Source organism: Desmodus rotundus, chromosome 7 (genome assembly GCF_022682495.2).
Source record: "Desmodus rotundus isolate HL8 chromosome 7, HLdesRot8A.1, whole genome shotgun sequence".
Lineage (NCBI taxonomy): Eukaryota > Metazoa > Chordata > Mammalia > Chiroptera > Phyllostomidae > Desmodus > Desmodus rotundus.
In genome coordinates, this window is record NC_071393.1 from 116,774,462 (window position 1) to 116,801,697 (window position 27,236).

The following is a 27,236-nucleotide window of genomic DNA, read 5'->3' on the forward strand; positions in this document are numbered from 1 at the left end:
AGTGTGGGGCTTTTGGGGAGCCCAGGGACATTTGCCTGCAAGCTCAGGAGATTCTTTTTTTCTCTTCTTTCTTCTCTCTGGGTTTCATCTTTACTAACTAGAGAGGGGACTATTAGGGAATGGAAGGCAACATCCTCTAGGAAAGTGAAACTGCCTCTCAGAGCAAAAGGCAGAGGGGTCTAAATTCAGCCAATGGCTCAGTGCAGCCACTGAACGCAAAAGTGAGAGTCTGCGGTGGGGTGGGGGTGAAGGGGTGCGGGTGGGCGCTGCTAAGACTTCTAGACCCTAAATCCCTTCTCGAAGGCCCCACTTTGCTTGGCATGCTCTGCGGTGGGCTGGGTTGCGGTTAACTCTAACAGGTTAAGGACCCGCTCAAAGCAGGTGATGAGAATAGATTTGGAGCCAGTTAAACCCAGGGCACTGGAATGGGTTGGTGCCTTTGTGTTCCCAGGAAGGTGAGAGAGATGAAACAGCCGGATGGTGTCTATTTCTGCGGGGCCAGCAATGACCTTGACACTGAGGCCACACTGTCCCTTCCTAGCAAAACGGACTCGATGATGCCCTCTACATCCCTGCTTGGGGAGCTTTTGAAAAATACCTCTGCTCAAACCAATTAAATCAAAATATCTGAGTATTTCCTTTCTTCTGTGTGGCCTTGGGAGATTTTGCACCTCCTTCCAGGGACAGAAGGCTGACTTCTGAAATGACTCTCCTGCAGGAAAAGTACCTAGTTCTGTAGTCAGTGCCCCACCCCCACCCCCGGGGCACACACCGTGGACACTCAGGTTTCTCCTCTGTTCCCACCCATTTCCTGAATGCCTTGGTCAGAGCATTCCTGCTCTTGGAAAACATGAAGTCTTGGAAATGAGCCGAGTCAGCAGGCATTGGGCCGAAATCCATACTGTCCTGGTACTTGGAACAGCAAACCAATAGGAGAACTGAAACTGAATGAGTATGAATAGAGCAGGGTTTTGGCACACTAAAAGCACCATCTATTTTCAATTACCTTAAGAAGCCCATTTACCTACAACGGATCCTACTAATTTTAAACAACGCTGATTCTGTAGGCGCTGGGGTTATGCCAGTTATTGAAATGCTGAATAAGGGTTGGCAAACAGCGGCTACCCTAATTCTTGGGTTTCCCCCTGAGATCTCCCTTCCCCTCCCTCAAGGCCATCTCTTCTCCCATCTCCCACCTCCCACCATACAGCAGGGTCCTGGAACTGCTCTGACTGGTGGGTGCCCAATCTATACAGGTTGTCAAGAATGTCAGTGTTGATTATCACTCACTTAAATCTATTCATTGGGGCCATGGCTGGTGTGGCTCAGTGGATTGAGTGCCGGCCTGCAAACCAAATGGTCACTGGTTCGATTCCCAGTCAGGGCACATGCCTGGGTTGCAGGCCAGGTCCCCAGTAGGGGGCGCTTGAGAGGCAACCACACATTGATGTTTCTCTCCCTCTTTCTCCCTCCTATCCCTCCCTAAAAATAAATAAATAAAATATTTAAAAAAAAATCTACTCCCAGAAGCAGCTTGCCCTGAAGCACTCTGCTTGTCATATTTAATCAGAACAGTAGAAGGGTTGCTTTAATTTAACAAAAACTCTTATTGTGGCATTGTCCTACGAACTTTACAAACTTTAACTCTTTTCATCCTTATAACAACCCTGAAGATTAGTGATATTATGTTCTCCCGTTTTAGAGATGCAGGAATGGCAGCACAGAGGTGTCAAGTAACCTAGCCTCAAGGCCCCCAGCTAGTCAGTGAGGAACCGAGCTCCCCGGCCAGCCTGACTGCAGGGTGGTGCTCTCCACCACGGCAAATAGAACCGTGAAATATAAACTGGGGTTTTGTTTGATTTTGTTTTACTAAACTTAGATTCACAAAGTAGACTCTAAGCACTCCCCTCTACCATTCCCCTCCACCAAATTTGCACCTGGGGAAACAGAGGCACAGAGAGGTAGAGCCACCTTCCCAAGGTCATAAAGGTGGTGGGAGGCAGAGCTGGGAGCGGAACATTGCTTTGTGACTCCCTCCTGGTCTCAGCCAGCCCTCATCCAGCCCTGTGTCCCCTCAGGACTCAGTTCAAGAAGTGTGGTAGTTTTAAGAAATGCCCGCAAATTGTTTACTATTTCTCCCTAGAAGAGGTAGAGCCTTACTTTCCTCCCCTTGAATGTGGGTTGGACTTAGAGCCTCACTTCTAATGATAAGAATAAAGCAGCAGTGATGAGAGACTAGGTCATAAGAGGCCCTGTGAAGTTCTCTCTCTCCCTCTCCCCTCCATCTAGGGGAAGCCAGCTGTCATGTGTGGCCCTGAGAAAAGTTACTTCAACTCTCTGCACCTCAGTATTCCACATCCAAAAAGCTGGAGTGGACTAGTACTTACCTCCTATGACTGTCATGAGAATTGAGTGGACTAATTCATATACTTGGCAACAGTAAGTGGTTCATTCATGCAATTGGCACATAGTAAGTGATGTATACCAAGGATGCTGGGAACAGCTGTGCACACTGTTCCCTGCTGAAGAGCCCCCACCTTAGCAGTCTACCAGGTGCTCACCAGTCCTTGCCCTTTGGCCTGGCATTGCCAGCCAAGAGATGGCACTGTTTTCTCATTTGTTCCAGGGCTACGTATAAGCCAACGACTCATACATGACCCCGGTACAACTTAGAAGTGTTTGTTGTCAGGATAAGGAAGTAAAGTGTTCTGCAAATGCACCCTTAGCCTTCTTTGTAGGTATTGGGCCGGTGCTACCTGCTTAGATGCTGGCTCTATTACAACTGTCCTTGGTGGCTTTATGGAATTCTCCAGAATAACCTCAGTGTGATGCCTCAGGGCATCCCAAGCTTTGTGTGACCATTCGAATACTATAAAATAATAATAGAAGTTAAATGTAAAAATATTGGCTCTGACTGGGTAGCTCAGTTGGCTAGAGCATTGTCCCCATATGCCAAGGTCGTGGGTTCGATCTCCAGTCAGGGCACATATAAGAAGCGACCAATGAATGCATGAATAAGTGCAACAACAAAGCAATGTCTATCTCTCTCTCTCTCTCCCTCCCTCCCCCTCTCCCTTCCCCCTCCCTACCCTCTTCGTCTCTCTATCTAAAAATAATAAAATAAAATAATGTTTAGTGTAAAAATATTGCAGTGTAAAAAGTTTAAAATCACTCATGGCAACATTGCCTGTAACACTGTGTATTCTTTGGGTACACGTCTCTGAGCACAGGGAAATGAACAGGGATGGGAAGGACCACGTTCTGCAAAATAGTTACCTGGGGGTTGGGGTGGGGGGAGGGGAGTGGGATCAGGAAAGGATGTACAGGGGCCTTTAGCTCTATCCATAATTTATTCACTAAGCTTAATGGGGCATATTATCCCATCATTTATTATTCCTTAATCTTAAATATTGAAAAATAATTTTAATGATGCCATTGCAAGAGGCCATCTTTCTATGTCAGCTAATTTTTTATTTCTCTCATTATTAGTCTCTGTTAAATATTAAATAAGTATATTGATGTGAAACCACAGCATCAAGCAACTATTCATTCAACAAGTATTTGCTGTTGAGTGATAGGTTGTTCAAAGATAAAGAATTTCATGTGAACATTGTAACACTTACAATAACCTATTTGGTTATTTGACTACTTCCCCTTCTTTCTATGAGGGCAGGGCTTCTGTCTTATTCATCATTATGATTTCTGCTACATAATAGGGTTAATAAATGTTACATTGAACTTAATAAAACATAAATATGTCAGTTTTATCCTTACACAGCTTTCAATATTCTACAGGGAGAAAAGATACAGAACAATATAGGCCATGATAAGTACCAGAAGTTATGAGCAAAGTTCCATGGGAATTCCTTTATTTATTCATATATTTATTCACTGGACAACTATTTACTAGGCATGTACTAGGCACTGGGCATGTATGTGTAAACAAGAGAGGCGTAGTTTTCGGTTTCGATGTGGCTGCTTCTCACCATCTTCGTTACCACCTCACTGGTCTGTGCCACCACTGTCTGCAACTGGGATTATTGCAGTAATTCAACGCCATAATCCTAACTGGCCTCCCTACTTCCACTCTGCTACCCTCCAGGAAAAGCTCAACTGCATCCAGAGAGATCCTGTTAAAATACAAGGTACAGCTCCTCACTTCTCTGCTCTAAAACCTCCAATGGCTTCTCATTGGTGGGAGATTGCAGAAATGGCCACAATTCTTTAAATTCCTCCTATCAAGAGGTGAAGTCCAGTACTCAATCCACTGAGTTTGGGCTGGCCTTGTGGTTGTCTTTGCCCAGTAGAATGTGGCAGAGGGAACATCGTGCAAAGTCTGAGACTGGGCCTCGGGAGGCTTTGAATGCTCCTGCTCTTACTTTCGAGGATTCCACATCAACAAGCCCAGGCAAAGCTGTCGGGGGATGAGACACCATGTGGAGCAGAGCCATCCCAGACAAGGACATTCTAGATGAGCCAACTGTCAGTCCACCTCCACTGTCTGAGGACACATGATGGAGTCCAGCTAAGGTCAGCCTCGCCCAACCAGGTCACCTGCAGACTCACAAGCTAGATAAATAGTTGTTGTTTGGAGCCATTGAAGTTTGCTGTGGGTTGTTAGGCAGCACAAGCTAACCGATTCACTCTCTCATTCTGAGAGAAAGTCAGTACTAACTGTATTCCCAGTACTTTAGAACATTGCCTGATACATGGTAAGTGCTCAATAAACATTTGCTGCATGAAATTTGCAAGCGGAGTTAACATTCTAATGAAAGAAACAACCCCCCCCACACAAAGTAAATAAACTAGTAAAATAATTATAAAATTTGATGGGTACTATGAAGAAAGTAAAATGTGGCTCAGGTAGAGCATCACAGAGTGGAAGTGGGAGGTGTTTGCTTCTCCGACAGCCCTGACGGGTGGGTAGGAAAGGTTCTATTAACCTCCATTCATAGATGGAGCTAGTGGGGGCCATGGAGCCCAAGTGAGCTGCCCAAGGCCACAGATGGACGGAGTGGGCAAGCCAGATGTCAAACCATGGTTGGTTTGACTCCAAGCACAGTGCTCACGTCATTTTTTTTCTTTCTGTCCCTCCATTCTGGACTCTGACCTGGTGACTTCCATGAGTCATTAAGTTTCAGAGCCAATCTTGAGCTCTTGACAGAACCTCAACCCGAGAGGCACCTTTTCTCTAGCAGGGGTGTTCAACCTGTTGGCATCTCTGGGCCACACTGGAAGAAGGAGAGTTGTCTTGGACCACACATTCAATCCACAAACACTAATGAAACTGATGAACTAAAAAAAAGGTTTGAAGTAAATTTACAATTTTGTGTTGGGCCTCATCCATAGCCATGTGGGCCGCATGTGGCCCGCGGGCTGCGGGTTGGACTCCCCCGCTAGGGAGCGCATCCTGCCAAGAGGCATGGGCGGTGAACACACTTTTAGAGCATCAGTTCCAGAGCCTGCCCCAGGGCTTCAGATCGGCCGCAGCCCCTTCTGTGTGACAGTTAGGAAAGGCCGTGCCTGGAGCCTTGTCATTCCCAACCCACCCCGGGGCTGGCTGGGCTCCAGGGTCAGTGAGGAAGGATAGGCAGCTGCTTTCAAACAAAATCCAGAAAGAAATCCCAGTCTTGTTGTTTTATTTTGGCTTAAAAATCAAGTCGGGTGACAATGGAAACTCCTTCCTTGCTCACTCTCCTTTCTGCCCATGTTGACAGTAGACAGACTTGCTAATTCTGGCTGGGGTTTTTCCCTCCTGGCCTGTTTTTCTCTTTTATCTTCATCAATTGAAGAGAGCTGTTCTGCCTTTTCAAACTGTCGGAAGGTATCTGGGGTTTTGTGTATTTTTTTTTCTTTCTTTCACATAATTCTGTGGGTCTTTTCCCAGATATGTATTTTATCTTAAATTAACTTCTAGCTCAAGTTTCCGCCCATGTGACTTCAGCATGAGTTACCAGAAACCACAAGAGAGAGAGCCGTGAGAGCCCCAGAGCAAACGACATGTCCCTGTGGGGAGCAGTGCCTCTGCACCCCAGAGTGAGGAGGACGCAGGGGTCAGAGGTGGCTGCAGAGCAGGCAGAGGAAGGACCTGTCGAGGGGCTGGGCTGTGGGGCTGCTGGCCTGGGAATCATCAGGAAAGGAGGCCAGCTGGTGACAAGAGAGCCCAGAGGCATCTGGGGCTGCGTGGAGAGCCCGGAAGACTGCAGCCATGCCTCACAGCTCCGACAGCAGCGACTCCAGCTTCAGCCGCTCTCCCCCCCCAGGCAAACAGGTAGAGTCCTCCTTTCCTTCCCTTATCCCCTCTGATTCTCTTGGGGTAGGAGGGGACGAGAAGAGAGGCAGGCTTCCCCGTCTTGCCCAGGGAGCTGAGCAGCGGTGGAGTGGCTGGTGGCATGAGCAGCCTGTTAGACTTAGGATATGGTATTTGCAATCAAGCTGAGCATATTGGCAGAGACCCTCATCTTCCTGCCCATTCCGCCACAGCCCCTTTTCCTCCTTGTTCTCCAATGGTGCCCATCACCTTCGTCTCACTTGGATTCCTGCCCCAGGAAGCTTTCTAGGAAGCCAAGAGGAGAATGAGCATCAAAGAACTCTAGTGTCTCAGGGGAAAGGCTCTGTGTTTCTCCAAGGCAGTAGAAAACCAAGAGGAGGAGACTTAGAGTGGGCTGCGGGCATCCATAGCCCTAAGGCTGGAGATGTTTCATCCCAGGAGACAGCCATCAGAGCAAGTGGGAGAGGGGTCAGGGAAAGTCAAGGAGAAAAAGGTTAGAAGGAGGAGGGACCCAGGCAGCACAGAAGGGTCTGTCTTATCTACTGGGGCACTGTCCCTGTCACTAGCACAGCCAGCAGAGAGGGCTGCTCAAGCTGCGACCTGCACCTCTTTCCCCTGTGGCTTCTAGATGGGAGGAAGGAAAGAAATCAGGAGGCGACTTTGGAGACTTAGAGACATTTACTAGTAGCTCAGCTTAGCTCAGCTCTGGGGGAACAAGAGAGATTGAGGTAGAGATTCTGGGAGCATTTGGGGTCTAGACTGTGACTTCCAAGTCAAAAGTTTTCAGCTTGGGGGTTGCCAAAAAATGGGGCACCCTGCCTGCCTCACAGTTTCGCAGGTGTTCTCTTGACCACATTTCTGGACATCTCTCTCTAGAAGAGAGGCTCCCTTCTCTTCCAATATATCAGTGGATTACAATTTCTTCCATTCGTTCCTTAGCACAGATATCCAAGAGAGCTTTCAAAATGCTGCTGCCAAAATAAAAGTACATGGATATATAATATGCAATGGCATTGGGTCATAAATTACCTAACAGAAGGGACAGGTTGGGGGACATCCTAGTGGAGACCTCTAGAGGGCAAACAACTGGATCCTCTGTTCAAGATGGTATCGGGCTGGCTCAGATTGCCTGGAAATCTGCGCTCTTCTTAGGAAGGAAATTACTCATGGCTTCCATGGTAACCTGGTCCCCATCCCCCTTAGAGGAAGAGCACTTCCTTCCTATCTAACCCAATGCCCTCCTGCTGCCACGGCTGGAAGTGTTGGGCAAACTCGTGAGACATATGTTTGGTGAGCACAGAGTCTTGCCTGGGAACTGTGCACCACTGGACTGCGGGGTCATGAGACCCGCGAGGATTTGCAGAAGGGTTTCACTTAGACCCCCCATTTATCCTGCAGCATCTGGGGGAAAGCTGGACCTAACCTCTCTGCCCAAGCAGAGGACCTTCCCATCTGGGAGATGTGCTTAGAGAACACCCAAGTTCCCCTTGACCTCCTAAGTACCCATTCACTACCTGTCGTGGCCAGGTAATCTTCACCATTAAAGCCATTCTTGGCCTCTGTAGTAGGCATTACGCTCAGGGTCATGGGGAATGTCAAGACCCCTGAGCACAATGAAGGGAATGCAGGGAAAGAAGGGACAGATCTGGGATGGGGACCTCAGCCCAGGAATGCAGCAGAAGGTACGGGGGTACAAGCCAGTGGGGTTGGGGGCGGGGCTCGGAAAGGCATCAGACTTCGCATTGGAAGATGTAACTCCTGGATTACTGTGAGCTCTTGGGCAAACTCTTTGAGTCTCAGTGTCCTCGCATGTAAGATGGAAATAACAGTACCAACTTCACAGAATTGGGGCAATGACCAAGAGTACCTCTGAAAAAACACTCGTTCAGAAGCTGGCACCTAGTAGGTGCTAAAAAAAGTTAAAAAAAAATAGCAGGAAAGTTCTAAGCCAAAAAGTGAGAGAGTAAGGGTGGAGCAGCCCTGAGGAGGAGGAGAGGTGATAAAACACACTTCATCGCCTCAACCATTTTTTTCAAAGTTCAGCTCTAGTGAGGCCTCAAGGCCTTCGCCCTCTTCCTGTAACTGCTGACCAAAGAAGTTGTAGAGACCTAGGCAGCGTAACAGAGTGTGGGGAAGAGTTCCCCTTTGGGTTCAGCCTTTTGGTAAATAGGGGGTGGATGGGCAAATGAAAAGATGAAGAAACGGAAGGATGGACACAGGGACACTTAGCAGCATGAGAACCTGCTTTAGCTCAGAAGAGAGGGACGGATGTGCCAATTGTCATCCTCTGTGCTTCCCAGGACTCATCTGACGATGTGAGAAAAGTTCAGAGGAGGGAGAAAAACCGCATTGCTGCCCAGAAGAGCCGACAGAGGCAGACACAGAAAGCTGACACCCTGCACTTGGTGAGTGTTCAGGCCTTTTTTATCCTCTTGAGCCATAGGCTTTGCTCCCTACCCCCCCATGGACACTTGGACCACAAAGCTTGGATGCTTTGAGTCTGCCTGCGTGGAGCTGAGGATGTGGGGGGAGTGAGTTGAAGGGACAGGGCTGTGGGGTGAGGTGGGAGAGGAGGCTCTCCTTTGAGAGTAATGAGAAGATTCTGGCAGGGAATGAGCCAGAAGGCTGAAAGAGAAAGGAGCCCTTCTTCCTGACCCCTGAGGGGGGCTGAGGGGTACATGAGTGGAGCACAGGCAGCTCAGAGGCTGAACAGAAGGCAGAATCACCTGCTCAGCAATGGGGTAGCCAGAGAAAACTCCATCCCTCATGAGCCCAGAGAGCAGAAGGCAAGACTATCTCTGGGAGGAACTTAGAAGTTGTGAACAGCTTTGGGGGAGCCCAATATCCATCAGTGCTAGGGTCCCACATAGTCCCACCTCCTGGGAGGCCAGTTGGGCAGCCACCCCAGGCCCTGCATTTGGGGCAAGGAGATTCACAGGGTGCTGTACGTTACTCCTCTTTTCTGGATGTCATTAAGGTTTGACTTTGAAATTCCTCTCTTTAATGATATCCCAAGGGTTCTGTGCACCGACCTGGGAGGGTCACCATCCTGGCTGAGTTGCCTCTGTAGTCTCAAGCGTTCTAGAGAAGGCCCCGACCCCTGGCCTGAGCCGGGGCCCTGGTCAGCGCTGAACTGCAGTTCCACCAGCAGTCCAAGGCCCTGGTCGATGTTTCCAAATTCTGGCTGTGTACTTCCTCAGTGATGTTCCCTCCTTGTCCCCCACACCTTATCGACTGACCTCTCCTCACTCTGCCTCTTAACTTGGTCCTTGTCCAGCCGACCCTTACTTCACTGGCTCCTTCTTCTCCATCCCCTCATCCCTTTCTCTGGCCACTCTGCCTTTCTGTCCTTCCTCCTGAGCGTTCCCAACCTCCATCAGCCCAGTAACTCATTTCAATGGTAAAAAGGGAAATTGGTGCCAAAAATGAATGTGCTTGTGTTTATTTGAAAGATCAGCATGGAAATCAGCCAGCGAGAATAGTTGTTTTCATCTTATGAAGAAAAAGTAAGGTGTCTGTGTGTGGTGTCAGGTGGGGGCCAGACTTTATTGGGGTGATCAGTTTGTGAGGTATATCAGTGTCTAATCGCTATGCTGCGTACCTGAAATGAATATCATATTGTTTGCCAACTGCGATTGAAAAGTAAATTTAAAAAAGTAAGATGTAGTTTTAGAAAGAAAGATGATTTGTTAAGCTTTGTAAGGAGGCAGACAGGAGGCTGCTGCAACGTCTCTGATTGGACGCTTGAGTTTTATTTGCAATGTATTCAGCAAACCTTCCATGGCATAATAACATAGTTTTAAGTTCATAAATGATTGTTGGATTGAACAACAACAAAAAAGATGAATGAACAGCAAGTCAGTTCTCCTCCTGGGTAACTGCGATCAGAATGTAAGTGTTAAATTGGTGGCGGTCCTGCTCCTTGTGTATTTTCCATGATTTCATTGTGGCTTAGAGTCTCGCAACACTCCAGTTTTCTGTCTGAAGCTTGAAAACCTATGATCACTCGCTTTGTGTCTACCAGAGTCTGGTTCTAGTTCAGGTGTTCTTTAGAGCAAGCCAATGAACAAAGTAATGAAAATTAGACAGGATAAAACCTTCCTTTCTGCCCTGGCCGGTGTGGCTCAGTGGATTGAGTGCGGGCTGTGAACCAAAGGATCGCTGATTCAATTCCCAGTCAGGGCACGTGCCTGGGTTGTGGGCCAGGTCCCCAGCAGGGGCCACGTGAGAGGCAACCACGCATTGATGTTTCTCTCCCTCTCTGTCTCCCTCCCTTCCCCTCTCTCTAAAATAAATAAATAAATAAATAAATAAAATCTTTTTAAAAAAAAAAACCCTTCCTTTCTGTGCAAGTAGATAATGTCCTGAGACTGGAAAACTGCTATAAACTTTGTGTTTGTGATTTTTTTTTTTAACGTGGAAACTAAGTATAGCTCAGCAGCTCCACAGTCAAAAGGACAGGGTTCGAACCCCAGCTCTGCTCTTGCCATCTGTGTGGCCAACTTTAGAGACATTCTTCACCTCCCTCAGATTCAGTTTCCATGTCTATAAAATGGGAAATGACAGTCACTACCTTATAGAGATAGTGCATCTAAGAGTTCAACACAGTGCCTGGCACATAACAAATATTAAAAAATTTTGAGTATAATAAGAGTACTATTAATAGTAGTTATTATAAGAAGCAAAATAAAAAATGTACATATATGCACTTTAATATATGTCTATATATTTAAGTATGATTACTTTGCTTCTTGTAATAATAACATATATGATATATGTACGATATCTATATCTATATCTATATATCTATATCTATATCTATATATATCACAGGGCTGAAAGATTTCTTAAAGGCTGGAATGTTCAGACACACTTTTGATGCTTCAAACTCCACTGCAACACACCCCCACTCTGGAAATGGTCCCCAAATCATGCCTGGTTACTTCTGGTGACAGAGATCTTCCTCCCTCCTGACATGAACAAAGGGGTCTTCTGTACCTTGAGCCACACGGCTGTCTCCCTGCACATCCATCCCACTGGTCTTCATCCAACCCCTGGGGCACACATCAGGGAAGGTGGCATGTATGTCTCTTGGCTGTGCTCAGGGTTTCCACTCTGGCTCCGCTGTCTCTCTCTACAAGACAAGAGTTAGAACCCTCTGATTATACTTGTCCTGGCTAGATTGGGGTAACCTCCAGGGCTTGGGGTCCACGGAGCCCCCAGTCACATACACAGTAATGCCTGTACCCCAGCCCCTCATCTCTAGAACGTTCCCACCTTTCCCACAGCTAGGCACAGACCCCTCACCACTCCTTAGGTCACGTCCGACTTTACACAGCAAGCATGGGGATTGCAGCCCATGCAACGGATGTTTTTGACTTCGGGCAGAAGCTTTTGGCTGCAGCATATAAATCTGCCACCATCAAATGGAGGGTTTGCCTGTGGTCTAAATGTCTATTTCCTCTCAGACGGTAATCACCCATCTTCTCTATCCATTAGCCTCTTAATGACATTTGTGATCTGGGTAGAAAGTCTGCCGGTTTATCACTGACATTCTTAGGATCTAGGGCTTGGCTTGCCCTTGGCTCCTTTTCATGCTTGGCTCCACGTGCTGCAGTTCTGGAACCTTCTCTGGCACTCTGGCAGAATCACAGGGCTCGTCCACCTGCACTTGAAAGACTAGGGCTCAGAAGCCACTGAGAGCGCGGTGTCACAGAAGGACCGCGCTTGTATTCATGGGCTGGGGCACAGCGTCTCGATCTCAACTTCATCACTGTTATCTATCCTAAACAGGAATTACCTTGTTTCCCCAGTGAAGTCGGGGTGCTATTTAACATTTTCCATTTCGTGTTCTGTAAGTGGTCTACACCAAAACACTGTACCCGAATTGCTTCTGAAACGACAGAGCAGGGAGAGATCCCCTCTCAAGGACCGTGTTTAATCTCATGCAAATGTAATGGCACCCGGCACTGACTGCCCCTCGCAGGAACTGGATCAAGTGCTTCTCTCATAACATCAACAGACAGTCCACGTTTTGTTTTAATTCTCTCCTGATTGGGTGTCTCACCCAGCACCCCTCACACTCAGTTTCTCTTCTCCCACAGACAGCTGCAGAGCTCATCAGGCCCAGTAAAGGCATTGAGTCAAAAGGAGAAAGGCCTATCCTGACCAGTTCATTTTCAAAAGCTATCAGTAGCCAATACGTGGGTCCAAGATCATCAGCTAAAAAACTATTAAAAATAATAAGAGAATCCAGTCAGCTTTTAAAGTTGACACAAAAAGTAACAACTTTCCTAGATGCAAACCATAACTAATTATAATGACCCCAAAAAGTAACAACTTTCCTAGATGCAAACCATAACTAATTATAAAATTTAATTGGAGACAAGATTTCATTTATAACACCAACAACAGCAAATGGAAGGGAGGAATAAATTTAACAAAAAATATGTGGGGCTTAAGTTTCTAAACTTTAAAAATGATTCTAAGTGACTTAAAATACACTCAGATAAATAGATACACCTAATATAATGATAACAATTTTGTTCATCTAAAAATTAATTTAATTTAATGTTACCCCAATAAAATCCCAGCAGGATTTTCTGGGATTTGGAGAACTAGATTAGCTATTCTGAGTTTCCAGTGAAAAATAACCATGTGAGAATTTCCAGAAAAAAATCTAAAAAGGGAGGGCAACTAGAGAAAATTACCTGAATAAGATATTAAAGGGAATGACAAATGTAGAAACGAAAAAGATATGAAAAAGACAGAGTATTGGGTAGACTAGAATACAGAACGGGACTCCAGACAAACTCAGATTTAAGACTCAGGCACATGTGTCCACCCCCAAGACATAAGCTCAAATGCACTATGACTAGGATGGCATTTCAAACTGGCTAGTCATTTGAGGGTGGGGGAAAGCTAACTGTTTTATTTCTCAAACAACACACACACAGAGATTAAATACAAAAAGAAAAAGAAAAACTAAAGAAATTTGGGAAAAGGGAGCATTACGAATTTCATCTTGGACTGGAGTCTTTTCCACATAAAAAACAAAACCTTGAAACCGTAAAGGGAAAGACTGCTGTACATCACCTCTATACATAAAAAGTGAAAATTTCTACGCAGCTTAAAGTACTATATGTAAGATCAAAGGCGAACGACAGACTGGGAGAAACATCTGCAAGACGTATGACCAAAAAAGGGCATAATATTTACTTAATATGTGAGAGCTCTTATGAATAAGAAAATGATGAACAGTCCAAAGAAAAATGAGGGATGATTATGAGTAGGCATTTTACAGAGAGAAGTAAGTGGCAAATAAATATGGAAAAGGTGCTCATTTTTATAGTAGTTAGTGAAATGACAAGTAAAGCAATGTGAAGATCTCCTGCCAGATTGGCAAACGCGAAAATGCTGCTCATACATGGTGTTGCCAAGGCAGCGGGGAAGCAGGTACCAGCACACGTGACCAGTAGAGGTATAAGCCGGTACGACTGCGCAGAGGGCATTTGAGCGTGTCCATCCAATTTATAAGCGCACGTACCCTGTAGCAGGGCAATTTCACACCTAGGAGTCTATTTGCCAACATACCCACAGATTACATAATTATAATTAACACATAATTATGTACATGTAAAGCTAACTATTGTTGGTCATACGAAAGCCCAGAAACAAGCTAAATATCCACCAGTAATGGGCTAATTAAACTATAGTTTCCTCATTCATTGGAATACCATGGAGTTGTTAAAATAATAATGGGTTACCTCGGAATGTGCTCATCTGAAAAGACCATCAAATTTCTATTCTTGTAAGTGGAACATGTGTGAATGTGCTACATGGTTTGCTTCCATGTGTGTCTCTAATGAAAACAAAAATGTATTTGTGCACAGATGGGTCAACTTACCATCTTTCAAGTAGGTTTCCCAAAACACTGTTGATAGTATTTATTCCTGAAAAGTAGAATGAGTCTAAAGCTGGAGAGAAGTACTTTCCATTTGTTTTACCTACAACATACACATGAGGATGATTTCTTTTTGAATTTTGATTTCAAACACAGAATGATCTTCCACTGTGACATTTTATCCCTTGAACATCCTGCATAAACATCTCAGTCCTTTGGGAGAGCCAACCGTCAGTCAGGATTGATAGTGAGGAACCCTGAGGGCCACAGTGCTAGACAAGGCATATAAGGGAAGGGAAATCAGTTCCATTTATGTGGCCAACCTGGTGAACTGCAGTGACTCTCGGGTGCCTCGTGGTGGGAAGGCTTCTGAGTCAGGGTCCCAGGTCAGTGGGAAAGAGAGTTGAGATCAACTGAGAAGCTTTTCTCTGGAAAAGGCTGGAAGTAGAGGAGATGGTGCGCAGACAGTAATAAGAGCTCAGAGTTGTGCTGTCAGCAAGTCGGACCTGGCCTTGGGGATGCAATTGGAAGCAAGAAAGAGTAACGGTCAAGTTTGACAGCTGGAACTTTAGGTGTCCCCTGGGAGAAGGGCGGGACAGGTGCTTGCCCGGGGCCAGCTCCGAAGGAGTCCCACACTACTTCAATAAAAGAGAAAGGTTTACAGTCCTAGGGTGTATCTTTAGTGCCATATGTAGCAAACACCATGAGTGTAAATTATGCATGAAATAAAGCTTTACGCTGATGCTATGAGAAATAAGGTGTTTGAATAATGGGAGCAAAGAAGCTCAGCAAAGATGTGAACTTCCCAGGCCTCCTTAGAAAGACACTGTTGTTCTCGGTCTTCTGGGGAGGCCTGAAAGACAAGCGCTGCGTAGAGTCCTTTTTCACTCATAGTGCTCTTTTTCTCTCTCTTGGAAACCGTTCTATAAGGTTTCTTGGTGTAGCAAAGTTACAGTAAAAACAAAGCAACGATAACAGAAGCCACCCAGAAGCAATACTCTGACTCGTTCTACCCTACAGAAGTTCTGTGTAAAATTAGTGCATCGTCTGTGGAAAAGAGACATTTCTCTTGGCTTCTGTTGCTATGAACCTTTTATTACAAACATTACTTGAGCACAAGACCATGTACCAGGCACTGTGTGTTACACACACTACCTGCTGTACCTGATTGAATTTGCCCAAAAACCTTACTTTGTAAGCCCCCCATTAGGTTAAGTAACTCGTCCAAGTCCACTGAGCTTACAACTGGGTCTGTTTGACTTCAGAATGCATCCTCCTAACCACGACGCTATGCGGCCTCTTTCTTCAGCTTCTCGTGAAGATGTATTCATCTTCCATAGCCTGTACCCTCCTTCAGCCTCTTCCTGAATTTAGCTTTTGTTCTTTAAGCAAATTCCTTCAAAATGTACACTTCCCTCCTCCATCATTAGGCCTGGTCAAGAAAGTAAAGATGTCTCTAGCAATAAACCGATATCTCCACTGAGGCGATTTTTAAAGAAAGCTGTGTAACAAGAAACATTAACATCCTATGTGTGAAAGCCCTTGGGAGCAGCAGTGTCACTAACAAGAGTTTAAAAAAAAAATGTTGCACAAAGATGCTCAATTCATCATTATCTGTGGACAGTAAACACTTTATCAATAGTATAAAACTGGACAGAAGCCCAACATAAAAGGGGATTAAGCATATTACTGTACATACATTCACACACTGTAATTTGTTCTGGCACTAAAAATGACGATGGAGATGGTATTTACCAACGCAGAAAGCTGCCAGTGCCAAGACTGGGTGGAAAAAGTAAGTTACAGAGAGTATGCAGAGCAGTGCTTTAATGCAGACTCTGTGGGTTTGGGTTATGTTTGCACGCTCAGGGAGATGTCTGGGAGGGCGTCCTGCAAAATGTAACGGTGGGCATTTCTGAGTGGTGGGGTTTCGAGTCACTTACTTTACTCCTAGTATTTTCCTGTAATTTTATTATGATGAACGTATGTAGTTTTTAATCAGCATAAAAAGTTTGACCATTTTCACTTGGGAAGGAAAAAATGTCAAGGCAACCCACCATCCCTAAATTCTTGTCCCACTGATGACAATGGCTGGTGTGCTTATGTTTGGGAGGCACATTTGAAGGGATGCCAACTCCACACCAGGCTTAACATTATAAAGAACTTCTGTCCAGATGGGATAACAGGTCCTGCCCGGGTCACAAGGGGAGGGCTGCCCACGCCGCAGATGCCTTTGAGAAGCCGTCCTCAGCAGCACCAGGCTTCTTTCTCTAGAGAAGAATGGGAGAGTCTTGCCGAAGAGCCCATGCCCACGCAGCCTGGGGATTTTCTTAGTCTTCACTGTAGGACTCAGTCGGCCCCCTGCTTCCCAGGAGGCACAGATGGGTTCCACAGGACAAAGTCCACTTCAGACTGTGGGACATCTGTGGGGGCGGGGTCCTGGCATGCGTCCACATGGTAGCTCGTGGAGGGAGTAACAATGATGATGGCCATACCCCCTTGTGTGTAGAATCACAGAATTAGGTGTCTTTGTCAACCTGCTGTGTTGCCAGTGAGGACACTGAGGTCTTTTTCAAGAACCCAAATCTCTTGCCTTCCCCCCATTAGCTTTCGTTTTTTGCCACCTTGCTAACCAGGACTTCGCTATGCAGGCGGTATCGCTCTCACTGTCCTCTTGCAAAGGCTAAGCCAAGGAGTAGGCAGTTAACCAGAATGTCTGAAGAGCTAGCTGGAGACTCTTCTGCAACAGGAGCCAAGTACACAGCAAGAGGCCAGAAAGGGAGAGAGTCCAAGACTCAGAGAGGCTGAAGCTTCAATGTTCCTTTATTGTAAAAGGTCTTAAAGTTGTAATCCAAAATTAAAAGGACAATGACACATTGGGGAAAATATTTGCAGCAAATTAAATAAATGCAAATTTAATGTTTATACCATAGGAAGAACATCCTTTTTCAGAAAAACATCAAGACTCCAATATATTAGTGGTAGAGGCGATGACTATAAAGCTTATGTAACATTTTCCCTACCAAAGTGAAAATAATCCTACTTTCTATTCTGATTGTGAAAACGATACTTATGAAGTGTTTCTCAACCTTGGCACTATTTGACATTTTGAGTCAGATAATTTTCTGTTGTGTGGGGTAGGGAGGGTTGGGTTCTGTGCATCGTACAATGTAAAATCCACCCATGACATCCTAGGAGCACCCCCACCCCCCCGGCCCCAGCTGTGACAATCAAACATACTTCCAAACCCTGCCAAAGGTCCCTGAGGGGCAAACTTGCCCCTGGTTGAGAATGCTGCCTTAGGGAGCTGACCCACAGAAAGTTCTTCCTCCTTAGTCATCAATAACTTGTTACATTAAAATGAAATTAAGAAACTTTCAATAAGCTAATTGACAAATCACTTGAAACGATAACATCTAAATGCCGATGAGGTTGCCGTGAAAATGACATATGCGTTCACCGCTGCTGACGTTGTGCACCTTACCTGACCCTTTCTCGCTGGGACTGACCTGCAAGCCCAGCTGCTCCCTCTGCCCCCGGAATCTCCCTGCTGCGGAGTTATCCGAGGAAATGACTGAACAGACAAACAGGGGGGGAGCAAGGTGCTCACTGCGGCGTGATTTATAATGGCAATATTTTGATAGCAACCAAAATGTCTAACATTAGAAAACCATTTTAAGTAAATTGTGGACTATCTATTTAATGATATAGCCATTAAAAATATTAATTGTGATTATTACCAAATTATGACAGAAAGGAAAATACAATTTGTATATGTACTGATTGAGATTTTATAAAAATAGGTCTATTATGTTTGTTAGAAAGTTTAAGATGGCAACATACACAAATGGAAACAGTCATGTTAGAGGACTAGGGTCGTGGTCATGGATAATTTTTTAAAAACATCTTTAATGTACTTATACTGTATATTTTATTTAAAATCATAAGAAAATAGTGAAATAGAGAGCTGAGTGAATTCTGGAGGACGTAAAGGATAAGAACAGAGAAAATATCCTTGACCTAGAATTTGGGGGTCACATTTTGAGAGGGGATCTTATAATTTGTCCTCCAAATGGAATCACTTTTAAAAAAATTTATTGATTTTTTCAGAGAGAGAGAGAGGGAGAGAAGAAGTGGGAAAGAGAGAGAGAGGCGGGGGTGGGGTGGGGAGAGATTTGTTGTTTTACTTATTGACGCATTCATTGGTTGGTTCTTGTATGTGTCCTGACTGGGGACCGAACCCAACCTTGGCGTATCAGGTGATGCTCTAACCCTACCTGACTAGGGTGGAAATGCTTTTGAGAGTGGAAAGGGGCTCTAGTAAAAAGTATGCCAGGACATTAAGTGAACTGGGACTGTCCCAGTAAATATCTGCTCACTTAGATTTAGAGGATCCAAGAAGGGTGACCTGGAGCTCTTAGGAATATTCGAGATTGGTGACAAAAGGCCAAGCAGAGGGGACTGGAGTCCTGGCGCTAAAATGGAATTTCTCGAACCTGAGGACCCTGTAACTAAAATATTTTCTCGGTGCTCAGCTGGCACAAGAATATGCCTTATTGCTAAGAGGGTGGAATGGTCCAGAAAATTCTAAAAGCAAAGGCCGCATTCCTAGTACTAGCACTCATATCAGCAGAAATGATTCATTCCGCTGTACAAGTATACACGTATGATAGCCTCCTGTGAGCCAGGAGGGTCGTTCCAGGCCCTGAGAATAGAGCAGGGACAAGGTGGACCAATCCCTGATTTTACGGACCTCACGTTCCGTCAGAACTCAGACTGGAAAATAAACGAATGAATGAACAGGCTGATCACACAAAGTGAAGAGTGTGTTGAAGAAAATCAAAGAGTGTAATGGTGAAAGTGACAAAGGAATGGGGGTGGGGACCGTGACCAGGGAAGGCCCTTCAGAGGCCCTGCCGTTTGAGACCAGATACGAGTCAAAGAGGAAGACACTGAGCAGATCTGGGAGACGGGGCTCTCAGCAGAGCCTGGTGGCCTGACTGGGTGCTGCCAGTCAGCGTCAGCAAGGAGCTTCGTGGGGCTGGGGACAGCGAGGGAGTGGGGCGGAGCTCACGAATAAAGGCAGCCATGCTGTGGGAAGCAGGAACCAGATTTGGAGGGGTCCGGGGGTGGTTGTCACTAAAACTTATTCCAATCCTGGCTGGTGGAGTTATGTGAACCTAAAATTCTGGCTGGAGGAGCTATTGGAGTCTGAATTCTTATCTATAAAATGGGAAGCAATGGCACCTCAGTGGGTTGTCTGAGAGTTAAATGAGAGAGCAAATACAAAAACAAGGTAACATGGTTTTTTGTTTGTTTGTTTTGCATGCGTGGGAAAGAGTTGTATTTATTCATTTGTTTAGTGCAGAGAGCCTGGCATTTTCCTATAAATCAATCAGATGAAGACATCAGATATCTCTTCACATATAAAAACATACGGCCTTCCTTCCGGTTGTTTATAAAGCCTCAGGAACACTGTCTGACTTGGTTTTCCATCGCAGTGGGACAAGTCTCCTTCACTTGGTCTGGATGGGGAAGCCATATCCGAGCTAGGACCATGGCCTGCAGAGCTCCTACGGCGGTGCAATTCACTGCTTCCACCCCATAGCTTCAGTTTTGAAAACAAAAGTGTTGCTAAGCAGGGGTTTGACCTAGATGTTTGTGAAAAATGGATTTCTTACACTCATTTGTAGCTCTCCTGGAATCAAAACAGCAGAAGCTCTTAAAGTACTTAAGCAGTTGGTTGGACTCTCCTGGCAAGTTTCACGGACATCCCGAGTTTGCTTCGCAGGCTCTTCGTGTGCAGAGCTCAGACCTTGGGGAGCGATCACAGATTCCGAGCTCCCGGCACCGTCCTAGTCACAGGGACAAAACAGTGAAGACAGCGACAGTCCCCGCACTCCCGGGTCCAGTAATTCAGAGCTAGTGTGGTACCATCATAATCAATGAGATTCTAAGAGGTGCGCCACCTCTTGTCTTTCTACCCTAAAAATGAAATATTCTGGGCTATTTGGAATAGTTTTCACCAAATATAGTGTAATAGCAATAATAGGGCACTTTACCTTAAACAGGCATTAACTTACAGAATTTTTTTTTATTAGAAATGTCCTTCCACTTTTTAAAAGTTCTTTATATTATATTTATACTATACACTATAAAATAAAACACACTTAATAGAACAAAGATATTAAGTAAATGCATCTATAATAAAATAAATGTAATAACATTAAACCTTGTATCTATTGTATTATCTATATTCTTACACTGTTTTTAAGACAAATCAGCCATGGATGTGATTCTCCAGCTAGCCCCTCATTTAACTCACCTGGGAAGTATTTTTTTAAATCTTGAGGCCTGAGACTCAGTCCAGAATAATGAAACTGAAACCTTTCGGGAGCGAAGTTCATGGATTCGGGTTTTGCAAAGCTCTTTGGGCGAGGGCAGTGGCAGCCAGGGTTGAGAACTGGGGAGCAGTGACATTTGCAACCTATCAGGAGGATGTGGTGGAATGCGGGGAGTGAGTGTGGGACAGTTATATGGTTATATACGGTTACACACCCAGCACCGTGTCCCAGAGGCAGCTTAAAACACACACATGCGCACACACACACACACACACACAGAATTCAATCCTTTGTGTGGAAGGTAGTTATGAGCCGTCTGTTTTTCAGACCTGGGCTTGCTAGTGACGACCTTGCTTATTTGAAGTATCAGTCAGGATTGCACTCAGTTACAAACAATAGAAAACTATCAAACGGGGTCATCGATAAGTCATGCTTTGTTTTTCTCATAAGAAATTCAGAAGTGGACAGACTAGGGCTAGTGCAAGGGTGTCATCAGAGAACTGAGATCCTGTTCTCTCACTGCACAGTTTTCTTCAGGATGTGACTTTCCTCCTCAAGGCTGCGAGATGGCTGCTGAAGCTCCAGGCATCGCTCTGTGCTGAGGGAGGGTAACCTGTGTCCTGGTGAGGCTTTGCCTTTTTAGTTGGGAAGGGATGCTCCACCCCAGATACTCCTGCTTATATCTCATTGGTCAGAATTTGTCACATGGATTTTAGAGCAGCTGGGGATTTGAGGTATTTTCCTCCCAGCTTCTCCAGAGGAAAGTAAGGGGAAGGAGTTTGGGATAAATGTGAAGTGGGCCAACCTAGAGTGTTTCTCACCTATGAGGTCAATGAGCTCGTAGTCCTGAAAGCCAAGGAATAGGTGACTGGACTCCAGAGAGGCTCCTGAGGGCATGGCTGGCGTGGCTAGGCGTCAGTTGATGATGAGGGTGCTGATGGTCCTAGATCTTTAGCTTTCAGGCAGGAAAGTGAAGATTCCTCCAGAATCAGAAGTAGACATTATTCAGTGCACAGACCTGTGGTTTTGTGATTCTTCTCTCCTCGTTGGGTAAGGGAGGGACCAGAGGTAGGGTTGCCTCCCCCAGGACTAGAGGGAGACGCAGGCAAGGATCCCACCGCAGCTGGGACCACGTCCTCTCTCTCAGTTTGCAGACTTCTGCAGGAATGGTGGGCTCTGCCCCATATGTGTATTTGGTGCATGGGGGCTGGCAACTGCTGGAGACTGAACACATGACTGGGTGGGAGGGCTGTAAGCGTCACACACTGTTCTCATATTTAAGAGTGGGTAAGAGCTAACCTGTCACCCTACTGATAAGTGCCTGCAGGTTCTGTTGATGAAGAGACACACACAGACTGTTTTCACCTTTCTGGAAACTGTGATCAGAAGATTTAAAGAGAAGGTCAGGGCACTAATCCAGAGCTGGCGGGAAGGAGGAGCAAGCCCTGCTCAGAATGGCCGGAGAGTCCCTGCTTTGGGCGAGAGCCTGGCCTTGGCCTCGGTCCCAGTTGGCTTCCCTGTGGGTGAGGGACCAGCCTGGGGATTCCCCATCATTCAAGAGCTCATTGAGTGACCCCCTCCTCGGCCCCTCCAGTAGGGAATTCCCCAGAATGTTCCCACACCCCCAGGAAGCCTGCTCTGTAGCCGCCCCCAAACTGTGGTTCATGACAGGACAGGCACCAAGTACCTCCACAGGTGAAGGTGAATCGTGAACACTCACATCTGGATTTGCATGAGGTAGGAGAAGAGGGGGCGTGAAATTAGGAAGCCAACAGGGCTGACGCCTCACAGGAGATAATTATCAAATACCAAAGGATTTAAACAGACTTCAAAGGCAGACAGGATGGTGGGCAACCTCTGAGGCCAGACTGCCTCAGTTCAAGCCCTGGCGCTGCAACTTACAAGCTGTGTGACCTTGAACAAGTTACTTAACTTCTCTGTACCTTAGATCTTCCTCTTCTGCAAAATGTGCTTCATAATATTATTTACTGTATTGGGTTGGCAAAGGTTAAATATAATGATAACTGTGAGGAACTTAAAAGAGTAGCATTTGATAAATATTAGCTATTAAGTCAAACTGCACTGTTCCTTTTAAAAACTTGGTTTCTACTTATTTTTCTCATATTAGTTGCATTTGCATCCCTTTGTCCCAACACACACACACACACACACACACACGCATGCACTCACGCACCTTCCCAACAAGTGGGGCTTAGAGGCTCCAGTTTGCTAATATGCTCAGGTAGTCAGTTTGGAATCTGAAATACTCGAGAGTTGAAGAGGGTGGGAGATCTTCTAACCCTGTGGTTTTCAACATTCAGTGCACATTAGAATCCCCTGGGGAGCCTTTAACAACCCAGTGCCCAGGCTGCACCCCAGACTGGTTAAATCACAATTATCAGTATTGGTAAAGCTCCCCAGGGGACCCCACTGATGCCAGCGTGTGCCCAAGGTTGAGACTCATCATTCTGGTCCAGTCTTCCAGTTTCAAAGGCATGCAAAGGGCTCAGAGTCACCCAACCAGGATCAGGACCCAGGAGCCCTGCCCCCAGTGACCGCTGATGGAGCCCACTGTCGCCATGTATTGTGGACCTTACTCTGCATCTGGAGGAAGAGCGAGACTGGGGGTGGCCCACCAGCAAAGTAGCTGGACAGGAGGTTCCCTCCCAACTCAGGGCAGGAGGCAGATGCCCAGCTCTGTGATTGGAGGAGTGCGACCGACTCGGGAATCTCGTATTGTGCTATACTTAAGAACCACCCAAACCAAGACAGGGTTTTCTCTTTGGAGACTATAGAATAGCCGAGGGCTTCTCAGTTATCCCAACTGAGTGGCCAGTCTCAGGGAAATCAGTTGGGTGTGCTAAAGGGTCCAGGGCTGAGCTGGGGGAAGCCCTGAGCCAAGCCTGCCCTGCTCTGCCCCCATGTGGTTCTGGGGCTTTGGATCGCTCAGTCACTCATTCAAAGTTGCTGGACCTCTAAGAAACTAGGTGTCTTGAGGTCAATCTTACAGCCCTTTTCTCAGCAGCTGCTGCCACCAGCCTGTAGTCATCTGGGCGGATAGGCAGAGTAGGTTTGTCCCAGGGTCTCCGCTGACCTCTTCTGTAAAGTGGAGCTAATGAGAGCAGCTGGCCTTGCATAGCCACCTCAGAGGGCCAGTGTGTGGAGTCTGAAGACCTACGCGAGTCCGCAAGAGAAGAAAGCAGGTTATGCGGAAGGACAAATGCGGGCCCACCGCTGACCCCTGTAGCAGGAGACAGGCGTGTCAGGAGCCAAATTTGATGACCCAATGCTCCTTTGCTCTTCTCCCTAAGTGAGTTCTAGGTTCCCAGCCCCCACTGAGAAGTTAGGGGATGTGATCGTTTTACCTCTATGTAAACGGCTGCTCCCATGACCATCTTTGCCAGATGCTCCGGGGTGAGCCCTTTCCGAGCTGTGACTGGCCCAGGGAGGGTCAGTAGACCCACGGACCGAGCAACGGCAGGTGGGGATGTGGAGGAAGGAGGCCCCTCATCAGCTGCTTCCTCCTGCAAGGGAAGTCAAACTGTTTCTCTTGTTAAGTGGCTGGCTGCAGGGTCCCTGGACTGGCAGTGCTGGTTTCTCTGGGGCCCTAGCAGGAAGCAGCTTTGCTCCTCAAGGTAAAGACAAGTTTGTTGTCTTAGGTGGTGGTTTTCTGTTTAGAGGCGGCAGTGGTTATGAACCCACTTCTAGAGCTCTGGGGGCTGCAAGCCAGTGAGGCAGGGACTGGGAGATGAGAAAGCCAGAGAGTGCTCAGCGGAGCTTGCTTAGCTGCCAGAGCTCGGAAGGACCTGCAGTTACTTCCCGAAAGCTAGGCCTGCCTCTAGGCGGGGAGAAGGTCAGAGCCAAGGCCTTGGTCCGTGAGCCACCGCCTACCCAGTCCCTCCCTTCTGCCTCGGGGTTTGCCCAGGCTCTTCAGAGCACAGAATTTACAGTAAATGTTGTCACCAGTGGAAACTCTAAGAGGGGGCGAGGAAAAGAGCTAGAGGAAGGGACCAGTACTCCAGGCGCCCAGTTCCCGTCTTACCAACACCCCCTGCCCCTCCCGGTCTAAGTGTTGTTTTATCTTTCCTTTCGGTAAAGAGGGGATGCCCTTTCTCTGGGATGTGCCCGGAAACAACCAAATGGTAAGCTAGCCACACCTTGCAGAAGCAGCAGCCAGTGTCCCGCCCACCACCCACCCTGTTTTAGAGATGGGGGTTTCCTTTGTACTTATCTAGGCACATTTCTAGCTCAGAGCCACATACAGGAAATGCCAGGCTGAGGCTGTGCATGATCACATCTGTCCTTTATAAATGATGGAAGCTGGCTTGATGGGTAACACCATGGACTTGTGCTCTTTTACCACCTTCCCGGAAGCAGGGTTAGGGCGATTGGCAATGTAACTGACTCGCTCATTAGCCTGCATGAGGCTCATGCTCCTGGTAGATTACTTAAGGCAAACTTTCAATGACAAGTTGTCTTACATCTGCTCACTGCCCATCATAATTTTGAGTCATCCTCTAGTCCAGCAGTTGATATCGTCAGCCAGTCAATCAACAAACATCTGATTTCATATGTACTCGATGCAGGTACTTAATGACTGCTTGAATCATTGAAACAAATTTAATATCACATTTAACTAGTGTTTTCAAACTTGTCTGGTCATTAGAATGACCTAGGGCACTTGTTAAAAATTAAAATTTCAAAATTTGCCTCAAATTCCAAACCCAATGAGTTTAAATCTCTAGATTTCAGGAAGCACCTGAAACTATATTTTTAACAAGTCCTCAAATTAAATTCTAATGATATGGCAAGTCTGGGAAATGCTGACCTAAATCGAACAGAACCAGCACAATAAGGCCCAGACTTCAAATATTGGGTTGCTTTTTGATCTGAAATGTAATTTATTTGCATCCCCAGCCATTTCCCTTCCTCTGTGGGCTCCAGTGGTTAGTGGAAAAGGTCAGTTTCACTGAGCCAAAGCCTGTAAACCTTGAAAGGCACATTGGAAAAGCAATTCCCCTGGGTTTTCTGAAGGCGGATTGTTTTCCAGTAAATGCTGATTCCGGAGTGTCATTGTTGATTAATTAACAGTGTGATCAGTAATCAGCACTCTTTACCCCGAGCTTCCTTCATCAGCACGTTTCTGACGGCTCTCATAGCAGCAGGGGAGAGGTGTTTCTGGAAATGAGGAACCACACGGACTTGGGACACACCCTGAACACCATCTGACAGGCTCTTGGGTGTGCGGGACAGAGTGGGACCAAGCACTGTGGTGGACACTGGCCATTTAGTATTTATGAAGACCCTAAGTGTTCTAGAACCTGGGTGGCACAGGCAGCTCACCACGGATTCCTTTCGTGAGACTAAATCCCAACGCTGGGACCACTTGGAAAACACATGGAATAGCACAGGGTGGAAAAGAATGAAATCAGTACTAAGATGTTCTCATACACTCCTCCATCTTTTCAGGCTCTGCCTGCCAGCCGGTTTCCTTTGACATGTACTTGCCACTCTCAACCCACATACACACAGAGACCCACGTACATGCATGTACAAAGGAACCCACTCACATATAAATTCACGTACATCTCTTACTAGTTGGGACCGTAAGAAACTGCCCTTCTTATGGGTCGAACAAACAAGTATCAACAATTGCATATGGTCGAACCTGATATCTATGCACGTGTATACACTTGCTTATACAGATGTGCCCCCCCCACAGCACTACAAATATTATGTGCACGTGTGCGCACACTCACATGTGCAGACAAACTCTGATGCCCTTCCCCATGGATGTGCCTGCAAATCCAATCTGGGCTCCTCCTGCTACCTCCACACCCCTCAGATCTTGGGGCCTGCCTGACATTAATCTCCAATGCCGATCCCTCCCCCTCACAGGAGAGTGAAGACCTGGAGAAACAGAACGCGGCTCTGCGCAAGGAGATCAAGCAGCTCACAGAGGAGATGAAGTACTTCACATCGGTGCTCAGCAGCCACGAGCCCCTGTGTTCGGTGCTGGCCACCAGCGCGCCCTCGCCACCCGAGGTGGTGTACAGTACCCACGCCTTCCACCAGCCTCATGTCAGCTCCCCGCGCTTCCAGCCCTGAGCTTTGCCAGAGGTGGGGGAGAGCAGAGCCACCCCCAACAGTCCCCAGCTGCTCCAGCAGGCCTCCGGAGGGGCACATAGACTGTGGCCAGGCGGCCCTCGCCCCCAGAGCCCTCTCTCTACCTGGAGACGCCAAGACAGAGGCCTGGACAAAGACTGAGCACAGGATGGGGCAGCTGGAAGTGGGCGAGGCCTCCCAGCTGGGTGGCAGCCCATCTGCACGTGCTGGACCCCACGTGGGTGGGTGCTGGACCCCACGTGGATAGAAGCCCAGCCCAGACTTGTATCAGCCCTACAGCCAAAGGTCTACAGCACAGAGGGAGGAGGGCAGGGGAGGGTTATTTTTCTAAATAAATGTCTTAAAAGAAACCAGTTTGGTAAAGCAGTTTCCCTTGAAACCTTAAACTCTGTGGGGCTGGGACTTTTTTTTTTTTTTTTCGGTTCTTCGACTTAAGAGCCCTTAAAGCTCTGGAGACTCTGTGAATACCGCTTATTTTCCATGGTTTATGAACCTACTTGGGAAGCTGGGGTTTTTGAAGAATCTTTAATTCTCCCTCTAGGCATCTTCTTGATTCTCCTTCTCAAATGAGAATCATATAAATTCATGTATA

The 27,236-nt window shown here is 46.6% G+C and overlaps 1 protein-coding gene across 1 annotated transcript; it reads left to right on the forward strand.

Annotated features, from left to right (window-relative positions):
- Positions 1-5,965: 5,965 nt before the first annotated feature.
- Positions 5,966-26,994, forward strand: BATF (basic leucine zipper ATF-like transcription factor). Its single transcript, XM_024568332.4, has 3 exons — positions 5,966-6,271; positions 8,572-8,676; positions 26,417-26,994. Exons 1-3 carry the CDS (start codon positions 6,209-6,211, stop codon positions 26,624-26,626), a joined length of 378 nt encoding a protein of 125 aa, XP_024424100.1. The 5' UTR covers positions 5,966-6,208; the 3' UTR covers positions 26,627-26,994.
- The last annotated feature ends 242 nt before the right edge of the window (positions 26,995-27,236 follow it).

Bases quoted from the DNA above. Each gene is read 5' to 3' on its own strand.
- BATF (XM_024568332.4), top strand. From the start codon at position 6,209: ATGCCTCACAGCTCCGACAGCAGCGACTCCAGCTTCAGCCGCTCTCCC. The intron at 6,272-8,571 runs GTAGAGTCCTCC...TGTGCTTCCCAG, and splicing joins CTCCCCCCCCAGGCAAACAG to GACTCATCTGACGATGTGAG. The intron at 8,677-26,416 runs GTGAGTGTTCAG...TCCCCCTCACAG, and splicing joins AAGCTGACACCCTGCACTTG to GAGAGTGAAGACCTGGAGAA.